This window comes from Ictalurus punctatus, chromosome 3 (assembly GCF_001660625.3).
Source record: "Ictalurus punctatus breed USDA103 chromosome 3, Coco_2.0, whole genome shotgun sequence".
NCBI lineage: Eukaryota > Metazoa > Chordata > Actinopteri > Siluriformes > Ictaluridae > Ictalurus > Ictalurus punctatus.
The window spans coordinates 26,417,302-26,440,016 of NC_030418.2; the positions used below are offsets into that span (position 1 = coordinate 26,417,302).

At 38.9% G+C, this 22,715-nt stretch overlaps 1 protein-coding gene across 5 annotated transcripts in view; it reads left to right on the forward strand.

Moving 5' to 3' along the window:
• The window catches only part of bmpr1aa (bone morphogenetic protein receptor, type IAa), a 47,913-nt gene that overhangs the window by 20,140 nt on the left and 5,058 nt on the right, over positions 1-22,715 (forward strand). For 2 of the 5 annotated variants that reach the window (XM_017463583.3, XM_017463584.3), the window contains exons 2-8: positions 2,838-2,954; positions 11,882-12,171; positions 20,198-20,363; positions 20,460-20,562; positions 20,720-20,816; positions 21,664-21,757; positions 22,484-22,622. In XM_017463583.3, coding sequence (XP_017319072.1) covers positions 12,042-12,171; positions 20,198-20,363; positions 20,460-20,562; positions 20,720-20,816; positions 21,664-21,757; positions 22,484-22,622 — 729 coding nt within the window. In that variant the 5' untranslated portion in view covers positions 2,838-2,954; positions 11,882-12,041. The other 3 variants (XM_047154039.2, XM_047154040.2, XM_017463585.3) reach the window with 3 other exon arrangements.

A 22,715-nucleotide genomic window follows, 5' to 3' on the forward strand; every position in this document is an offset into this window, starting at 1 on the left:
AATGCTACTTTTAAATCGTTTTACTCTTCGCTTTATAAATCTGTATTTCCTACAGACAAGACTAAATTGAAATGCATTTATACAAAACCTTTGTAACCCTGTTATTGATTCTAATACTGCCAAGCAACTGAACTCACCACTCTCTCTTGAAGAAATTTGAAATACAGTTAAAACCATGCAATCTACCAAAGCATTTTTTAAAACGTTTAAAACGAAAATTGGCACCGTTTGCTTTATTTATTTATTTATTTATTTATTTGTTTATTTATTTGTTTATTTATTTATACGAATCCTTGGAATGTGGTTCTTTGCCACCAACTCTGACACAAGCCCCTATAATCTACCCTCCCTGTAAAATTAAACCTGTGGTGTTTGCAACTGTTTATCCATCAGACCAGAGTATATTTGTGAATTTTTGGAACAAAAGATGAAAAGGCTAAACAATAAAGGCAATTTTTCGCAGCCGCCTTTTGCTCATATTTTACCAAGGGTGCCAATATTAGTGGAGGACACTGTATATGAAAAGAAAAGGAACACACAGTGCACACTAACCAGAACACCACTCTCACCAGTCTCAGATCGGATACCTTGCTATCTAGATTATATCCTTATCAGTGAAGATGGCAAAAAGATTGGACAACTGTTTCAGTAATACATATTTAATAACTCCTGTACGTGTATTGCCGAGCATCACGTTTCACACGCTAAAGCTGTTCGTGATACTTGATTGTTGGCTATGTTCACCAGTATCACACTTTCTTTTCTCTTTTTTTTTTTTTCTCTTCTTCTCCCCTTTCCCAGCACTGTGCTGATCCAAGACCCGAACACCTTATAAAGTCATTTCAGTTCCAACATCAATCGGAATTATGAGTTATTTGTAACACTTTCATACTTATTAGTTGAGTGACTGCTGTTTGATGTTCCGTGTCACTATAACCAGCAGCTATTCAACCCGTCTGGTGATCCTGCACCATCAGATCTGTCTTTTGCTAATTGTCAAATCTCTCAGACATGTCTAAAGAAAGGCACAAACCACAGATGGAAGGAATGCACAGTTTTGGCAAGTTCCGACAGCTTTAATTCCTGCAGAATTAAACACACCTTCAGCGTCATGTTTGTGATGTGTGCCAGTCTCGGCTCACGCCCCCTGCACGTTTGGACTAGAATTCTAGATTAGAGTTTGTAAATTTTTATTATTCTGGCTGAAATATGCAGGGCTGCCTGTGAGGTGTATTTCTGTCCGGAGCGGGGTTTTTTTTTTTTTTTTTGGTTTTTAAATTATATTTATCACATGGTAATATTTATTACATGTTAGTTCAACCCAACAAGCATAGATATAGATCATATGGTTGGACCATGCTGAGAACATGTGAAGAATGGAGTCGAATGCAATTGATATGAACAGTTTTGCTGCAATTGCTATAATAGCTTTAGGACTGCAATTGCCACCGAAGTTTTGCACTCAAGTCTCCATCGGTAAACAGTTGATAACTTCAATAAAATAGACTTCATGTGAAAACTATAATGGAATTTCCTGGTTACACAATTGCACTATTTGACCATGTAGTACACGGTTATAGATGGGCTTTATTTATAATCCGGTGTCACCCAGAAGAGGAGTGGTGAGTCTAGTTGCTCCCAAGGTTTCGGGGTAATGTTTTGAGTCATGTGTTTTCTGTTCATGAGACCAGTTACTGTGAAACAACTTGTTGAAATGGAGAGAATAGAGTTTTTATTTGCATTTCCTTCTGGATTGTGGAATTGATTATTGATTTAAAAGAAGGCATAAAAGGCAGACCTATCGGTATTGGTTATCGGTATCGGCCGATATCACTCTGAATAATCGGTTATCAGTATCGGCTGAGAAATTTTGTAATTTCTGAAAAATGAAATTCTGTAAAGCTGCTTTGTGACTATGTCGGTCGTTAAAAGCGCTATGCGAATACAATAGAGCCGATCACTCGGACAACGCGTGGAGGCGCTCTAGGATACGTGTTACGTTTGTAGTATGAACTGCAGTGCCTCAGCGACAACATTAAAGAATTATTCGGAAGTAATTTGTGATGTTACTTTTCAACTTTACGACTCATTTTGCAAAGGTTTGGCCGTGTATTCAGCCACTGACTGACATTGTTAAAGAAAACATTACACTCTTGTGTAGTATTTGCTGTATTAAAGCTGTCAAGCACACACATGGTCACAAACCACCCAGCAAATAAATCTCCAGACATGAGCTTGAAACTCCAGAAACGCACAATGCATCGACACACTGTTATGTTTTTAGTATTTAACACACTATTTGAGTTTATATACTGTCAAATATTAAATGTGCAGTTTGCACAAGTTTATTAGAGCAGATTTTCGGTTTTCTCTACTCATGCATTGTTCCAGTTTAGTTTATGTGATTGTTGAATGCACATCAAACGTGACATAGCTAAGCAAAAGACACACAGAATGCCACACAGCGAGATGACAGTATGTCTAAAGCTTTTATCGAGCAATCTGAGCGCCCAACGGTTTAATTAAGAAATGCCATCCAGCAGCTAAATATAAACGCTTTGTTTTCGTTCGGTATTGGCTCATACTTTGGGGTCTGGTTTTGTGACATCGGACTGGGTTTGGCAGATTTGGCAACCTGTGCCAAAATGTGCGCGCACGTGGTCAGTGGAGAAGCTTGTGTATGGACTGGGTGTAAACAGTTTTCTGTTTCAGCTGTCTATCCGTCATCAGATCACCTGAGAATGGATGTTAATACGGCGTCTGAACAAGTCCTCGATGCAAATCTGATCTGTTTGTTCCACATCATTGACTTCATGTGGTTTTTCTGTTCTTTTTAGGAAATTATATGCCACTTGAATCTTCTGCTCTGTGGACCTGAGTGATCACAACAGCCTTATTCACCGTTCACAATGTGCTTCACCAACATGGATGTGAAAAATGGATGCGTCATTATGGTACGTTGATTTCTGACCTGTGTGTGTGAGAGAGGAAAAAAATTACGATCTATGATTAATAAAGGCTTTGAGCAGAGTCCTGTTCTCCTTTTCATATCATACACCATATCATATTCATGTCATCTTGCGTCGCAGCTTTAAACAAAACAATATATGACACATATGAGTAGGATTAGCCCCGCCTCCCTTACTTTCTGTTAAGGTAAATAGAGAATGTTTTGAGTTCATTAATATGATATCAAAATGTATACTCAATTTAGCTTTCATTAGACAAGTATTTATTGAACATCTGACGACCGTATTAATTATGGATGGCGCCAAGCATGGTCAAAAGGCTTTTTTTTTCTTTTTTTTTTTCTTTTTTTTTTTTTTGTTTTTTTTTTTTTTGGGTTATCGACCAGAAGGAAGGAAAAGGACTAAGGCCTTGACCTTACAAATAATGAATTAATAAATTAATGGTGGTGATAGGCAGAATGTTTTGTTTTTGTGTGTGTGTGTATATGTATGTATGTATGTGTGTGTGTATATGTGTATATATATATATATATATATATATATATATATATATATATATATATATATATATATATATATATATATGTATATGTGTGTGTGTGTGTGTGTGTGTGTGTATATATATATATATATATATATATATATATATATATATATATATATATATATATATATACATACATATATAATATACACACACACATAAATATTATATATATATATAATCTTATATATATATATATATATATATATATATATATATATATATATATATATATATATATATATATATATATATATATATATATATATATATATATATATATATATAATTTTATATTTATTTATTTTGGATTGACACTCTCCAGTGTTCTCAGTGTGGCAACACCATGAGCATCATCAATAGAAAAAATGTGGATTATTTGGAAAAAGATTGTCAAGATGTACTGTTATGGTTTTATTTTACCTGTTTACTGTGCATTAATGCGGAATGACTTGATATGATAATGATGCACAGTTGTTCCACACTGCACAGCTATTATTATTATTATTATTATTATTATTATTATTATTATTATTACCACACCTAACCTCCTCTCCTTAAATGTGAGATGGTGGGTGGAAAATGTTTTTGTCTTCTTTCTGTTCTGGATGATTGGACCGTTTATCACAATATTTTCAAATGAAAAATCACGAGCAGGGTAAAATCAATATTGCACAAGCATCAATAATACTCCCACACCTGATTATTAAATCAGTGGAAATGCAGACAGGTTCTTAAAAAGGTTCTCTGGTTTCCTGAACCAGGATTATCACGGTGTCTGGAAAAAACGTTGTCTGGCTGGCTGGCTGTCTCTGTCTGTGTCTAGGTGTGTGTTCATCTGCTGTTTTCTCTTGGTTATACTTGATGTTACTCTACTGGCTAAATTCAGAAGTAATCTGCTAGGTCGTTTTCACACTTGCATTTTTTTTTCCAGACTCGGCCACTTGGCCCGAGAGTTCAGTCTGTTTGGTGAGGTGTGAAAGCTGTTTTAAAGCCTTGGAATGGTTCAAAGAACTAATCCCTGGTCCTGAAAATGGCAACGTGGGGATTCTGGTGTGGTCCGCATCAGGACTGGACGCTATCCACTCTCAGCATCGCGTGTCATGGAGAGGGAAACGTTATGGTCAATGGAGACAAAATGCCTTATTGATGTATGAAAGGATGCAAGTCTCATGGCGCTTCTTTTATGAGAAGCGCTTTTCGTTTTTCGGGTATTCCTTCGTGCCCTGCTTTCAAAAAGCGCTGTTCTTCACCACTTGAGTGTTTGTTCCACAGGAAAATAATGAAAACAGCAAACAAGTTATCCTAGTAACTACCATTTTGTGAACAGTTTTGTGTATGGAATTGCACAATCACTTCAAGGAAGGAATTCTTTTACGTGATATGAGCTGCTCCTCCAAACGAGACCAGAATCAGTCCCTGGGTGCGAACTCAAGTATTCAGGCCAAGTGTGAAAAAGCGCTTGGGTGCAGTTGGGGGTCCTAGTTTGCAGTCATTGTAAACCCATTTCCCTCTTAAACAGCCATGACTGAGAGCTCATACTGCATCTGAGATCTTTCAGAAGTAACCTTTGTTCTTTATCTTCTGCCACGTAGCTAGACTTTTGTCCTTTGCTGTTTTTTTAAGCATGTCTTTTTGATTAATTCTTCAGGAGGGAGCGTTATAGTGATTAATTGCACTGGCTTGTAGAGGCCGAAGAAAGAAAAGTGGGTGATGATGGAGTGAGGGCCGGTCAGGGGGCACATCTCGGTATTCTAATGCTAATCCAATCACAGGATGAGGCGCAAACCAGGCAAACGGACAATGGCAGCGGAGCCAGAAAGTCTGCCACGAAGCACCGCAAAGCCTTGAAAGGCATGTGAGGCAGGACGCCGCCACGGAGGGAAGGACACCGAGAGCTGCCTGTGAGGAGGGGCCTCAGGAGGGAGCAGGGCTTCATGCCAAGCCAAGCCAAGAGGAGGTGGGAGACCAACACCAGAGCATGCTGGGTAGGCCAGCGGGAGAGAGACATAAAAATCGATATTGTAATCTATCATTTTTTAATCTCTCGTGGGTGATGGAGCCATTTACTTCTGTGCATGCTCAGTAGTGACTGTTAGTGTGTGTGTGTGTGTGTAAACCAGCATTAAGATTATAATAGAACACCAACTTAAAAGGGGGGTAACAGGTTCAAGCTCCCCCTGTATAGTATATCCTTTCACAAAGAACATATTCCTTCCCTAAGGATTGCTAGACGTCAATGGCTGGCTATAAGTTTCTCCACAGGTGAACCCTGGTCACTCTGTACAATACCCTCTTTGATTCTGGAGCCTTTTACAGAAACATATGGCGCCAGAGAACTTCCAATGAAACACTAAACTCCATCTTTAACACTGGGTGTCTTCACTGTGATATACAGTCTGTTCAGAAAGGTGATGTAATGGAAAGATTACTTTTGATTAGGGGATAAATAGATAGGACGTAACCATCATGTCACGATTCATGAAGGCATTTCAACGAGGCATGATGCGTATTGTGTAAATTATTATTATTATTATTATTTTAAATCTTTAACTAGGTATTTTTATTTTTAATGAATAAACAAGGAAGACTGAAAATTCTGTACAAACGTACATTTGAATGACAAATCAGCAGCTGCTTAGTTAGTTTATATTTAGATTTATTGTTTTAAAATATGCATTAAATCATATAACCATATCGGTGAAATGATGTGACTTAAATCATACTGCCCAGCAATATGATTAAAAGAATCATGCTCTGTCCTGAGAGCATTTTGTTTATTGCAGTGGTCCGTGATGCTTGATGTGAAAATAATCAATGACTGGGTGGTGTGAGTGGCATGACACCACCACTCTTCTTTTTTTTTTTTTCTTTTCTTCTTTCTGTCTCTTGGTAAGACAAACATGCAGCTTGTCATGTTTCTCAACAAACCACAGAAATGTTTCTGTTCTGAAGTCTTTTCCACGGTGGAAACCCTGACACTGGAGACTCCTTTCAGAAATGTTAAATAAACGTCTCCTCACAGAAGACCTCAGTATGTCATCAATTACACGTTTTTAATCAGTTAATGTGGAGCATCTGTTAAAGGAGACCCGGTGAACGAATTGTTACTATGCAAACGAGTTTTGTGTATCTATCGATCGCTCTTGAATTGACTTGGAGGAATTTTGACTCACTCCTCCTCAACTGCTTCAGCTGGAAGCTTTGAGGTTTTTCTTTCATGCACAGCCAGATTGATGGCCACCCACAAGATTTCAGCTGAACATATGTTGATTCTGGTTATTCTCTATGACCTGTGCTGACTTACATGTTGTTTTTTATTATTAATATTATAACGATCCTGGCCACACTTTACCTGGTTTGGTACGTTAGTTAAGTTGGATGAGATTTCGAAAAAAAATGTGTCTGATTCGTCCATTTAACAGCCAAACATTTCTCACATGCACACAAAGAATTGTAAACCCCTTATTGACAACTTATAAGCTTAATTATACTTTTTGGTTTTATATTGGAATCACTTCGACATTATTCCTATGCTTGCAGTATTCGGTTACTTTGAGGCTAGTGTATTCCGGCTCCAATCCCGGTAGAGATGGAAACTCGAGTCTGCGACTTGGATTCAAGTCACACTTAAGTCGCAAAAAAAGATGACTTGCGACTTGACTTGACAACTGACTCGAGACTTGACTTGGCCTTGAAGGCAGGGACTCATGAAAAACCCAAGTCATTTTGGTTTGGCATTCCTGATTACGTTCTCTCTTTACTACCCCACATGACTGCATCAATCACCACATTTCTCTTTTCACTCCTCATTCCTTCATTCCCTATCAGTATGTGTTAATATCACAACCATTCATCTCTAAACACACCGAGCCAGCATTATTATATACAGATTCTTTCCTGAATTTTCTATGAATGTTCTGTTTACTTGTAATTATACGGAGAACTTTTGAATCAAATTTAATGGTTTGAAAGTAATAGTTTATTTATTTATTTATTTTTACTGTGTATACAAAATAAAAATCAGTGATTTAAGTAAAACCTTGTGCACTTTTATTAGACAGTTTTGCACAATGAACAAGCCATTCTGTAGAAGTAATCAGTTTTAATATTTCAGAATTTACTTGGCCTCATACACTGTTAGTTACTATAACTAGCTGAAAGAACTGTTGCTATTGAACAGAGACTTGACTTGGACTCCGCCTCAAAGGCTTGTGAGCATGTCTGAATCCTGGAGACCCACTGTGCTCCACAGTGTAGTGTATTTTCATTTTTTATACCAAAGCACTGTATTTCTCAAATGTGATTGGTCAGAATGTGTTGATTTAACCTTCCACAACAGCGGCTCTGACAGCAGTGCTGATTATAAGACAAATCAAAGGTTTACACCAACGTACTCATTCTAATCTGATCATTTCTGTAGCAACAGCTAATTCACAGATACAGCAACATAAACGATTTTTTTTAAAAAAGTGTGTAATCATTATTTATGTAGTTTTCTGTAAGTTCAATGTTCTTTGTCACATACATATTACATATATGTGATGTAATGAAATGTAGTGAAATGTTTTTCTCTACTCATCCATAAAATACAGTATTATAGACTGTAAAATATTAGTGTGTGTGTGTGTGTGTGTGTGTATATATATATATATATATATATATATATATATATATATATATATATATATATATATATATATATATATATATATATATATATATATAATATAAAAGGGGCTGTGGGGAATTGAATATGATGGAAGCAGATATACAGGGTTGTAAAGTGTGTGTAAATAGAGATTATACAATGTGCAAAATAATTTCTTTTTCCTTCAGTATAGTGCAAATTGTTTTGTGAATGTTGTGAGGTAGGAATATGCAGACTCTCAAGGGGCCTTGTTCAGTAGCCGGATTGCCTGAGGGTAGAAACTTCCGAGTCTCTCTGTGTTGGTTCTCAGGATCCAGTAGCGCTTCCCTAAAGGGAGCACTGCGAAGAGTCCGTGTCCATGGTGGTGAAAGTCGTTGCCGTGGTGCTGCCGAACCAGGCAGTTATGCTCCCTGTGAGAAGACTCTCTACAGCCCCAGTGTAGAAAGCCCTCAACACTTTGTGGGAGATCTTGAACCTGGCTAGGCCTCGTAGATGGTAGAGTCGCTGGCACGCCCTTGTCACTAAGCTGTTCGAGTGTGTTGTCCAGGAGAGGTCTTCTGTGAGGTGGACTCCTCGGTATTTGAAGCTGCTTACCCTTTCAACTGTGACCCCATTGATCATCAGGGGGCTGTAAATCCTCACTTGCTTCCTCCCATAATCAGTAATCATCTCCTTAGTTTTGGAGACATTCAGGGAGAGATTGTGGTTTTTTTTAGCGTTTGTGGAAGGAGCCTCCAGTGTCTGTGCTTTGTAACAGCCAGAGGTAATGCTTTTTACCTCTTTGCGATTTCTCATTAACATGACAAGCTGCAGGGTTTTTTTGTTGTTGTTTTTAACTCCAGGAGGGGGAGGGGGGAAACCTGATCAGGAATTTAGTGTCTTTAGCTGTTTTAAAGCGAGTGACAACAGAAGCTAACACTTTTTTTTTTTTTTTCTTTTTTTTTTTTTTTCTTTCTCTATTACTCAAGGTTTTTTTTCACTTCTAATTATAAGCTTAATGTGAGGTTTATTTTTGCATTAATCTTATTGTTACTGTGAACAAATACAACATTTCTGATCTCAGAAATGATCTGCTACTCATTTACATTGAGATCCGGGTACCCGTGTCACATCCAGCACTGAATACTGCAGTCTAGGGTGCAATTGTGCTCTGTTTATACTGTATAATACTGAACAACATGAAACACACCGAAATCTTAGATACATGCAGATACATTTCACTCTGCCAGATATGGACTTGAATCCTCTGGTGGTATTGTTATTGTGTTCTCTTTTGAAACATTACACGTTATTTTATTCAGGGAGCAGGTTATGAATTTAAGGTCAAAGATCGAGTATGTTACAGGACTAAAGCTAAGAACCACTGATGATAGGTGTAATGTGACGACATGGAAAACTGTCAGGCAGCGTATTGGATAGTGACTGCTTTTCCAAAACAAGAAACTTAACATTCTTCTCCACATTAAGAGATCTTCAGTGCCATCTAACAAAATAAAGCTGTACCCTGCCAAAACGCCACAGTGATGTTAACCGTCTTGTTCTTCAGCTAACCACAGCAGTCTTCAGCCATTACACATTACCACATGCTCTGACGTTTTTTTATGCTCAAAATGTAAGCACGGGACAAAGGTCATTTAAAATTGTGGGTTTGTAAATCCTCATTTCTATGTCTAGGTTTTTTCCAAAGAGGTTAATGCTTCCTCGAGGTAACCCTCAGTGTCTGTGTGTTGAACCAGGTAAAACACACTCGAACCCATCCAGTCATGATGCTTGGCAGGTGCGTCAAGGGCGGAATGACTGTCTTGTCCCCTTGCCTTGAGGAGGCCTACTTTGTTCTCTTGTTATCCTGTCAGGGATGTGTGAAAAGTGGGGCACAGGTCGGGGCTCTTTGTCTCCCTCGGGCAAATCAAAAGTGACAGACACCGGCCCACTCTGCCACTAATTTGCACCCCGTCAGCTTGGCCGAGGCTTTGCTCAGAGCCAGTAATTGCAGAGAGCCATAGAGGCTTACAAGGGAACAGACACATCATGTTATTAACGCTGGATAGGGCTAGTGCGGGTAATTGCAGAATATCCTTGAACAAAAAGTTTGGGCATTTTATAGTGTTCAAGAATAGCGCCAGCCTGACGGGTTGTGGGGTCAAGTCCGGAAAACACCAATAGCAAGCAACGGGCAGTGATACAAGATAAAGTAGAGACACTGATGCACACATTGTCCAGTGCATTCCATAATTTATTAGAGAGATGGTGTCTGTCCATGTGTGAAAGTATTTGTTCTTCCTTAGCTGCTTATTCAAGCAAGGTGACTCTTCCACCTGGACACTGTTGATTTGACACTTGCGTAGTTAATGCAAGCTACTTTCAGTGAAAACCTGTTTAAATGGCTAAATCTTTCTCTGGATTTAGTTCAATTTATGGGCTTCTGAGTGGTGCAACGAAAGAAGCATTTGCCAGATCTTAGGGAAATGGAAAGTCCAAATCCCAATGTTACTAGAGGCATCTGTGTTTGGGGATGCAACCATACAGTTTGCCCTGGCTGATGGTGTCGTCTGTGCCTGTCGGTTCCTGTGAAGGAGCCTGGGCCGTTTCTCGGTATGCGTTCTTATGCAATCTCGCATCTTTTGTGAACTTGCTACGTCATCATCCACCACCGAAGTTAAATTCTAATAAAGATGACAAGGACCGTGGACGCAGGAAATTACCCGGATGTGTTCTTGACATTGAGGATGCAACAGATGCTGACTTGAGCACACCAAACCCGCTCAAGTCCAAGAATTCCCAGAAGTCATTGCAGCAAAATAATAGCGAATGACGGAAGCCTAACCCATACCTGTAGTTTTAGCCTCTTTGTAACAACAATCAAAATAAATCAGAATATGCATCTATAAATACAGATTTAGCTTGAGGTATACATGAGGTTGTTAGTCCAATTTATACCTCAAGTATTTGAAGTATTAAACTATGCTAGCTTTCACCCTGAGGTAACGGCAAGCTTGTTAGCTTAATTTTTAAGTTAACGTGCGGCCGCATGTGCAAACAGAGAGCTTACTAAATTAAAACGTGCTTTATTAGCCAGTTAACAGTAAATCTATTAACTAGCTGAAGCGTGTTATTTAGGGAGCACTGAAGAGATGAGGACCCTGTCCCACTACTAGAAATGTGCTGGGACGGTCCATTGAGTAACAGGAAGATCACAGCACATCGCTATTCTCGCAAAGATGCATTCGGTGTCCTCCTGTCTGTCCAAATCTTTTCAAGGTAGCCTGCCCCATCAGTCACTGTAAAGGAGGGCCTCTGCTCCTGGTCAATCTTTGTGAAAGAGGTATGGTCTCTGTGCCTGACAGTCCGTGTGAAGGTGTGCCCTCTGCCCCATTAGTCCGTGTGAAGTTGTGCCCATCAGGCCATTTGAAGGTGTGCCCTCTGTGCCAGTCCCTGTGAAGTAGAAGTGGCTTTTGACTGTTGCACATTTTATTTTTGCAGAAAAGATACACGCCCCTTATTTAAATCTTAAGTCAAACAATCATGTGCCTTCTTATTAATTAACAAAGCTCATTCTGAGGGTCTTTTCAGTGTGCTTCCTGTAGTCATGACTAAGTGGTGTATACAGTGAGCAGTAAAGGCAGAAAACATTGTTTGGCATCTCGGGAGAAACGTAATGTCTTCATTTGATTTGCCTAAACTGCTCCCCCCCCCCCCCCCCTTCTTTCTGTCTTTTAGTGTCATGGCTTAGAGGATCTTCTAAGGACAAAGCTCTGAGATTCTAGTGAAATTCCACCATCACAATCGTTGCTCGCGTTCTTCAGTCATCTGCCTGGGACACCATTGTTGCTCTGCAGTCTACACGTCATTGGACAACTCCATCAGCGCCGGTGTACAGATGCAGGGACACCTGCAATTCCATGTGCTTGCCTCAAAAGCGCTACCAGACTGTTTGAGAATGACCCGCTTTCACTTATTCACCATTGTTCTGTTTCAAGTCTGCATTGTCCTGCTCCCTCAGACTGAAGGTAAGGGCGCTCCTTATTTATTTATTTATTTATTTATTTATTTATTTATTTAGCATCCAAGTCCTTAGTGATGGATCAGGAGGGTAAAATGTATTATAAATATGCTGACTTTGAACTAGAGCCAACGACTGGCCTTTGTCATAGTAGCAGATTAAACTGGGTGAGTGCTGTAATGGTAGTGCTGTGCTTTCACTGTGATTATGTAGGTTTGACTGTAATTATGATTACTATAAACTTGTCCTTAGATGCCCAGCGGGAACATGAGATGAGTATCGTGCAGTCCTTTTATAAAAGATAATCAAATAATGCAGGGTTGTCCCAATGTAATTGGGTTATCACATGATTCCTAAAGCTGTAAGCCAAACAGTCGCCAACGCAATTATTAGATTTTCAACTGTGTTCAAATTTCACATCAATATTGCGTCTGAAACAGAATACTTAGATACGTTGGGTTTGCCTCTTGTTAATGTGGCATAGGTGTTGTGGGGGGAAAAAAAAAAGAAGATGCATTTTAATGCTTTGGGGTGTGTGTGTCCCTTTTTTATGATGTGTGGTGAAACTGATAACATAAAAAGCACATGCTGTACTCTGCTGGGAATGCACACTAGAACACTCACTAGTTACCATAAACACACCTGGAAATACTGTAAAGATGAGCCTGTGGTCCTGATTAAAGTGTTTCAACAGCCTGTGAGAGCTGTGTTTAAATGCCCATGAAGATAAGTTGTTATGAAGCTGGGTGGATTCTATTGATGAGATCTGGGCAGGCTTTTTTTTCTTCAGATCAGCTTATGATTCAGCTGTTGTATATTTTGCGAAAACTAACCAAGCACACTTGCTCTTTTATTCTGGACCCGAGGCAGTTTGCAGCAAGAGTTAAATACGTTTGAGTGTTGCTGCTGTTTTTTTGCTTCCAGTATACTTTCACGCTATATATGCAATCTATATACTCCCCAGGCTGGTCCTCAAATAATGTGATTGTCATGTAATTTCACGTTTTACAATGGCCGATTTAAAAAAAAAAATATATATATATATATATATATATATATATATATATATATATATATATATATATATATATATATATATATATATATTAGGCTTTGTTTACTGAAGAAGTACATTTGACTGAAAACTTGAACTCGGCCAGTGCACGGCGAAAGTGAAGAAATGCTAGAAATACTTTGTGGGGGAATCGTACATACCAGAAATCATGCACGAAGCTGCACAATTTCAAGTGTAAAAACTCACTGTGTCAGTTTAAAACGCCTCAAGTCATGTTCAGTGACTAATAAACCATATCTTTCTCCGAATCACCCACCATTCATTCTACAGGAAGCTGTTGGCCTGATTGTTGTCGCTCTGTCTTCCTTTTTGCACATTGACTACTTCCTGTATAACGCTGTGTGACTCGCTGCAGGGCACGGACATTTCCAGACCATTGTTCTCAGGAAATATTCACTCTTCATGGTGTCACTCGCTTTCAGCCCACTTGATAATGAAGGTTTAGTTCTCATTGCACGAGTAGTGTCAGTAATAAGCAAGTCCAGATCCTGCTTTGGTTTGGCTGTGATATTGGTGTTGGACATATTGTCTGATAATTTAAACAGAAATTTAATGATTGTATATTGGCTTCTTTTGGTAGCCCAGGACAAACGGATTTAATATTTTCATGTTGGTTGTTTTTTTTTTCCCTCCTCAAGCTAATGAATTCCTGATTTGTCCACCACAGTTGTCTGTTTTTTTTTTTTTTTTTTGTGTTTCCCCCCATGTGAGTGAGGCATGACTGAACTGTTGTTTCATCAGTTTAGTAACATTGTCTGAATGACTCTTGTTATTCGATATAAACTGTATTCATGCCCATTTAGTTAGTGACCGATATCTCATTCCAGCGCCACATGTTTAATTATACTGCACTCATCACTCAGTACGTTTACATGGACAACAATATTCCGCTGTTAACACGATTATGACAATACTCTGATTGAGAAACTACAGTGCATCCGGAAAGTATTCACAGCGCTTCACTTTTTCCACATTTTATGTTACAGCCTTATTGCAAAATGGATTAAATTCATTATTTTCCTCAAAATTCTACAAACAATACCCCATAATGACAACGTGAAAGACGTTTGTTTGAAATCTTGGCAAATTTATTAAAAATAAAAAACCAAAAAAGCACATGTGTATATATATACATATCATCAGCGCGTCTACACTGTGCGTGATCAGCAACGCGGCCTTGTTACTAACACATCACTTCCGTTATAATAAACGACAGAATTTACACTGCAAGTGTGCAAATACAGCATATAATGACAAGAAACTTAAATTAAACTGAACCTTTTAAGCAACTCGCACCTGTTTCCCCTGCCCCTTACACACAGTGGAGCATTTTGGATATAAACATAACTTTGTGCTCGTGCATCACTGTTTGATCTCCGCGGTGTTTAATATAAAATGCCCCTCTGCCTTAGAGGACTTTCTTCCTCAGTCACGTGATGATTTCGGCTCCGTCTGATGGTGACTGAGGTCATGTTGGCAATAAAAGATAATGCTGACAGAAAGTAAACTGAAGAAAGCCATTCTCTGTGACTCGGCTGTCTGCTAATGCTAGCGTGCATATGACGTCATGTGCCGTCAACTAGGAAATGGCTTATACTTCCGGTTAGTAAAAAAAACGCTAGTGATATAATTTGAGATGATATTACCTTTCTAAAATCCGCACATTAGACACTAGTGCATAGTGTAAGTGTAAAGTACTTCATTTGGGACAAAACTTTCATATTAAAGCGTGTTTTCGGAACAGAAGTAACGTAATGAGTAAATCTCCCCCATGCCGCGCACAGACCAACTAATTGATAGAGATTCGTTGACAACGATTTTCATAATCGAATATTATCAAATTTATCGATTAGTTGTTGCAGCTCTAGATGTGGAGGGTTCTGATTTAATCTGGCAACACTGAGCAAGTATTCAATTCACTGCTGTTTGAGCATATTAGTATTGAATGTTGAGCACAGAGTAATTAATAATTTATTTTTACCATTTTTAAATCTCATTACAACCAAAATGATTAGAAAATTTAGATTGATATTTTATGTTTAAAATTAGAATACCACATTGTAGCCCTTTTTAAATCAAAGCAAAAATTTACTCTTGGACAAAAATGAGTGCATCAAGTTTGTGGGGTTTTTTTCTTTTTTTTTTCTTTTCAGATGAAAAATTTTCTGAGAAGAAGAGGGAAGTATTGTGTACTTTACATAATATGACATAAATATTTACATAATATAACGTATTGCTTAAAGTACAGCATGTCTGAAAATTCAGGAACCTGTGAGAAAATGTGTAGTACTTACATACTTCAAATCCAACTATCCAAATATTTGGTTCATTAGTTAAATTTATACTATAAGATTAAGTGCATTATGAGCTTTTTAATTTCTGAATGTTCCACTAACTGAACACTGTTTAAAAAACAAACAAACAAACAAAAAACAGGCATTAGATAGTGACATTATTTATAGGATGACTCGGTGTTTTTTTTTAGTTATTGAGGTTTGGATTTAAACCCATTCAAATTAAGTAACAGGCTAATAACTTCAAGAATGCAACATATATATATATATATAAAATAGTAATATAACAACCAAATATAATATAACTTTTACAATAGTGGGTGGTGTTTTCCATCACTGTAACAAAATTTGAAAAAATTGGCCCCTTGGCTTTGATTTACAGAACCCACTTTCCGAGCACTCGAATGCCGTTTTTCCTCCTTGTGTCCTGTGTTACTTTACGGGTGTGTGTGTGTGTGTGTGTGTGTGTGTGTGTGTGTGTGTGTGTGTGTGTGTCTGGCAGTAAATGGAGAGGCTCGTTATGGGGGAGGGTGTTGTGCCAGACCTCAGACTCCACCGTGACTGCAGCCGAATGAAGCCAGTGTGTGTACGCCATGAGCTCAGATGTTTCCTGGCTCCATCCATCACGGCTTCTAGCCAATCAGAGAACAACCGCCAGAGCCATAGACTTGGCCCAAGTAAAATGTCTTCATTGCTTTCAGCTTGAAAAGCTCCATTGGCTTTTTGCTGTACAGAGCTGCTGGCCTTTTTAACAGCAGCCATTCAAACGCTGACAGTCACATTCAGGGCTGGTCTTCATATTTAAACTGGTGCTCATTGTGTCTGCATACAAATTCAAATTAGCTTCATGGGCATGACCGTACTAAGAGGAAGAAGGAAGATGCCCAGTATTCAGGAGCTGTCGATATGACAGTGATATGAGAGGATGCCAAAGAGGCTTTGCTTGTTTCAGGACAATTTTAAGGTTGTGACGCAGTAGTGAATGGGAGTCTCAGCTAGGTGAGGGGAAACTTGGAGAGGCCTTCCTGGTTTTTATTTGAGTCTTGGCTCATTCGATCTTTATCCAGGTTGTTCCTGACTCTAAATTTCCGCTCAGCTTGTGTGCTCGAGTTTGAACTAGTGAGTAGTCATCATCAGGAGGAGGGATTGCCTCAGCCTGGCATCAGGACCAGCCCATCTCTTGTGTAAGGGTTATTGGCTAGCTCGATTACAGAAGTAACCTAATTTACTTTCCTTGAGTGCTTATGTAAAGTCTAGACAGTCTTGATCTATTTGTGCTGATGTAGTGCGTACTTCAGACGCTGCACCTTTCAGGTTCATGATTAGAACGAGTGTTATCAGTGCATATACAGGTGCAAAATTGAAATATCAAGGAAAAGTATGTTCATTTATGCCCTCAGTACTTGGTCGGGGCCTGTGGCACTGCTGAGGTGTTCTGGAAGCCCAGGTTGCTTTGATAGCGGCCTTCAGCTCGTCTGTATTGTTGCGTCTGGTGTCTCTCATAGATTCTCTATGGGGTTCAGGTCAGGAGAGTTAGCTGGTCAATCAAGCACAGTAATACCACGGTCAGCAAACCAGTTACTAGTAGTTTTGGCACTGTGGGCAGGTGCCGAGTCCTGCTGGAAAAGGAAATCATTATCTCCATAAAGCTTGTCAGCAGATGGAAGCGTGAAGTTCTCTAAAATCTCCCGGTAGACGCTGCACCGACTGTCGACTCGAGAAAACACAGTGGACCAACACACAAATCATCACTGACTGTGGAAACTTCACACTGGACTTCAAGCAACTCTGATTCTAAGTCTCTCCACTCTTCCTCCAGACTCTGGGACCTTGATTTCCAAATGAAATGCAGAATTTACTTTCATCTTCCCCCATGATTGTGCTTGTGTGTACTGAACCAGACTGAGAGATTAAAGGATCAGGAAACCTTTGCTGGTGTTTTGAGTTAATTAACCGAATAGAGCTCTTCTCAGATCGACATTTCTGCATTATAAATTCTTTATTCTAATATTTTTAGATACTGGATGTTTGATTTCCATGAGCTGTAAGCTATAATCATCAAGATTAAAAAAAAAAAAAAAAAAAAAAAAAAAAAAAAGGCTTGAAATATTTTACTTTGTGTAATGCATCTAGAATATATGAAAACTCCACTTTTCCGCAATATTCAAATTTTTAGACATGCACCTGTAAACTGCTCAGGACAACATGATGGACCATTTCCTCTTTGTGTGTTGTTAGGGTGAGTTGTACATTCTTTTCACACCAGCTAATTACAAAGTAGAGTTTTAGTCCTATACCTTTACACATTTTAAGTAGGAGCTCTGAAGATGCCCTGGATTAAAGTTTCACTGCACTCATGAATTATCATAAATGACCCCTGGTGATAAAACGATTATAGAAGCACATTTCACTCCATACCCCAGTCCCCCTCCCCCACCCCAACCCCCAAGGACAGATTTTTTATTATTATTATTTATTATGCCCTTTACTACTCTCCTTAAACCTGAAATGGTAGAAATACTCCCTTACCTCTCTCTCTTTTTTCATTTTCATTCTTTTTCTTTCTTTCTTTCTTTCTTTATTTATTTTAAAAGGGTATCAGTTCTGGCTGATTAAATTGTTTATCACAGGATTTTACTTGAGACCAAGAACAGTGAGCCAAAAGATCTCAGATAGGCTCTGAATTGGGCCATCTTTAAGTCCAAACTAAAAAAAAAACAAAAACACTTCTTTCCCTGTGCGTTTGACACTTTCTGCCTACCCTTTGCACTTCTTTTTAATCCTTTCGATCATTTTTATGTCTTATATTTCTGTAAAGCCCTTTGAATTGCCTTTGTGTGTGAAATGTGCTATATGAATAAACTTGCCTTGCTTTTCTGACTCCAGGTTCACTCATGTTGCAGAATTTGCATTAGGTAATGATTACTTTAGCTTATTGTGCAAGATGTCTACTAAACCATGGCACATTTTATTGCTCTGCCATTGCACACTGACCATCGCATCTTTTTTTTTTTTTTTTTTGGTGCAAGCACAGTTAGAAAATACTTTGAAGCACAACAGAGACTCTTTTATCTCCCTCGGTCGCAATTTAATCAGTGAGCCTTAATAAAATTAGCTCCATGAATAGTACTCGACCAGAATTCCTGATCAGCAGCAGCAACACATTGATGGAGAAGGGGTGGGGGGGTGTCAGACGGGCTAGTAATGAGATCTGAGAGCAGAGTTTACCGGAGGAGTGGAGCGCCATGTTGCTATGCCTCCGAGCTCTTCATAGAGCCGCTTAGGGAGTGATTTGCTGTCTTACCGACATGTCTGGACTGGAAAGACTAGAGTGGAGTCATGCTCCAGAGGAAGTGTCTGCAGCAGTCGTGTATACACACACACACACACACACACACACACACACACACTCTGTTCTTGCATCAGACTGCCATCTCAAAACATGGAGGGGAGAGAGCAAGAAGTGTAACAGAGCAGGAGGTGATGTTTAGCTCAGCAGAACAGGACTGTGTGTGTGTGTGTCAGTAATATGGAGATGGATATGATTAAAGATGAGGTCATGTACTCACCACTTTACTTTGTAGTAAAATTACAGTCACCTTAAGGACTAGTTCATTATTGGGTCGAAGGATGTCGGATTTAGCCAAGTAAAACATAACTCCTCAGGAAAAGTGTGAGATTTGATATTGTGAATGAGAAATTTGTTAAGAATGAGCTTGTCTTGGATTCCGTGAGTGCGTTGACGTATTGTACCAGGTATTCAGCGTATTGTTTCAGTTTATACCACAGAGCTGCTGAATTCTGGTTCTGGTCAGAAGTTTTTGATGGATTTTCTGTAACAGTCAGTTTGATAAATGTGTCATCGCTGATGACACAGCTGAATGACACATCGCTGAAGAGCTCTGTAAGGAGTCTCTTCAGGGTGTTGTGCTTTCCAATTTCTCTTCAGCACTACAGGCTGCAATTTATTTAATTATTTATTTATTTATTTATTTATTTATTAGCTCCAAGAGAGTAAAAATGAGAGGATGGTGAGGAAACAACTGATGTTAAAGATGTTGTAATGTGATAACTGGAACTTTTGTTGTTGTTATTCCACAACATTGAATGTAACTAACTGATATAAAAGTATGACCTGTTGTTTATTAATAATTAATGGAATTGGCAAGGACCTGCTGCCATTTGGAAAATTATCAACTTTAAAGTATAGCAGTGACTCCACTTTATTATTTTCCCTATAACGGCATTTCCTGAAGTGTTTTATTCTTTATATAAAGGAGTTTGTTTGTTTTATTGGCCATTAATTCTTTAATGTTCAGTTTTTTTTTTATTGGATGTGCCCATCTTCAGAAATTAAAGGTGGGTGTAAAATGCAGTGCGGAAATGTAGCGTAATGCATTTGCAATTTCAGGTATTTGCCAAAATATCTGCTATGAGACTACAATCATTACACAGAAAATCTTGACAAGCTGGAATTAATATTTTAGCCTTGACCTGCCCCCTAGTGGTAGAAATAGTAATATTGCAGAAAACGTGTACAAGTGTGTTAAAGCTGCTTGGTGTGTCCATACACACATTGGTGTAGTTCTGAATCAAGAGTAATGATTTAGACCAGTGCTTGTTGTTGCTCGTCAGTCAGATGTGCTCTGCTCTTGTTCCTACAGCTGGTCAGAACCCAGACCATGTGCTGCAGGGGGCTGGCGGCAAGCACAGCTCAGACTCCAGAAGACCAGCTCCTGGTTCGACAGTGGAGCCTGAGGATGCGCCACGTTTCCTCAGCTGTTACTGCTCAGGCCACTGCCCAGAGGACGCCAAGAACAACACCTGCATGTGAGTGACTGCCAACCGGGCTCAGTTTGAAAGAAACAAAAGATCTAGGTGGCAGAAAAAGTGCCCTAATGTTGATGTACCCTGTTGATGTTACAGGACAAATGGCCAGTGCTTTGCCATCATTGAAGAAGATGAAAATGGAGATGTGTTCTTAAGTTCTGGCTGCATGAAGTATGAAGGCTCCCATTTTCAGTGCAAGGTACATTTTCCATTTGCATGTATTCATTTAGTAGACGCTTTTATCCAGACCTACAGGTTATTGTTTAATAGCATGTACTGTCTGTTTGAATGCATGTAAATAAAGCCAACTCACGATACAGCGCCGTGTTAAATAATGAACGAAATCTGTGTTCCAGGATTCGCAGTATGCCCAGGCAAGGCGAACCATTGAGTGTTGTCAGTCTGACTTCTGTAATCATGATCTAAAGCCTGAACTTCCTCCACGAGAGCCAGGTGATAATCCTGACACAACTACATGTGCTAAATGAACCCCAGGCCTGGGAAACGACACCTGCAGACTGCTGCAATAATGTAGTATGCCTTCACGCTACGACGGCGGTCACGACATGGAAGAATTCCAGTGTTTGGATTTGTGTGTTTGGTTGTGAATGTGTAAATTTACATCATACACCTGTGGTTCTGATATTTGATTAATCTGCACATAATCACATCAAAACACAGCCAGTGTTTCTGCTGTGACAATTTCTTTCTTGAAAAAAAACAAAACAAAAAAAACATCGGTAATAAAAATATTAATGGGCAATGAATTTTTGTTACAGAGCGAGTGTGCGGAACCAGTAAAAAATGTTTATAATACTGTCACCTTACGTGTGTGTGTGTGTGTGTCTCATTTGATTGATAAAAGCACTTGATATTCTCATGCCGTGACAGATCTGATAAGTGTCGGTAATATTTTATTGTAGGTGATGGCCTGTTGTTTAATTAAGACTAGCTAAGAGTTCTGTAGTAAATACATTTTTTTAAGTAAATATTTTTGGTATTTTAATGTATTTTAAAAATAATCCAACTAATTGAGTAATCAGCATGGTTGAGTCTGGTTCATTCTCGTGGAGTTTTCCCTTGGCACTGTCGCCTCTGTCTTGCTCGTTAGCGATATAAATATTAAATCGACATCCAGATTTATGTGAAGCTTCTTTGCAACGGTGTCTAGTGTTGAAGCACCATACAAATAAATACAATTAAATTAAAAAGTCAAAGATGTAAGCTGAATCTCTAAATTAGGAACTAATGCTGATTCTGTAGTGATTTTAAAGAACCCTGTTTTATTTCCTTGTTTCAGAGGTGTTTCTTGCCCCTCACTGGCTGGCCTTGCTCATCTCTGTTACGGTGTGTTGCTGTGCCCTCATCTGCATCACAGTGGTCTGTTACTACAGGTACGACCCTCATCTGACCAGTGTTTTATCACATTAACCAAATTACTGACCAGTGCTTGGTTACAAAGGGTTTCATATCGTTAAGATAAGTTGCCATCAAAAGTCAGAAAACAGAAGTACAGGTCAAGAGATTAAACTCGAGAAGTGTGCATGAGGTGTTCCAGAATATAATTCAAGTTTCAGAAGGAATTCTGATCTGACTATATGAACACACAATCGAAACGCATCTTACTATGTGCAGCAGCGTTGTGTTAAGACAATTGTTCAACTATTTTGTACTCTAAAATGCAATAAAAAAAATTTTTTTTTAAAAACGGTATACCTTTTTTAGCGAGAGACGGAAAGCTAAAACTGAAAAACGGTGTAAAAACCTTTAAGGTCAGAGGAGCTTGTTTTCCAGGGATTTGTGAGATTTATCCGATCCATTTTTTTGTTTTGTTTTGGTTTTTATATTGTTTTGGATGTTTCCAACTCCGAGAGGAAACGAACAACTGCACATACCGTAACACCTTTGAAGATAAATGATACCCACATCCTGCTACTGCTGCACCTTTGGGGAAAAGATGTTATGCAGATAAATTGTGTAACAGTGACCGTTATGGCTTTTGATTTGGCTGTCTGTAGACTTTGTTTAGATGTGATGTATCCCACTGCCGAGAAGATTTGATAAAGGTTGGTGATAAGGTGGGATTTGCGTCAGTTGTGGACATATTTGTTGTATTTAAGGTATAAGTGGCAAACAGAGAGGCAGCACTACCACAGAGACTTGGAGCAGGCCGAAGCCTTCATTCCTCCCGGAGAATCTATCAAAGACCTCATCCACCAGTCTCAGAGCTCAGGCAGTGGCTCTGGGCTCCCCCTGTTGGTGAGCAGCTTCAAATGCACTCAGTCATTATAAACTCGTGGAACTGGGACCTGTTACTGCACAGTATTGCTGTTTTTACACCAAACACTTCCT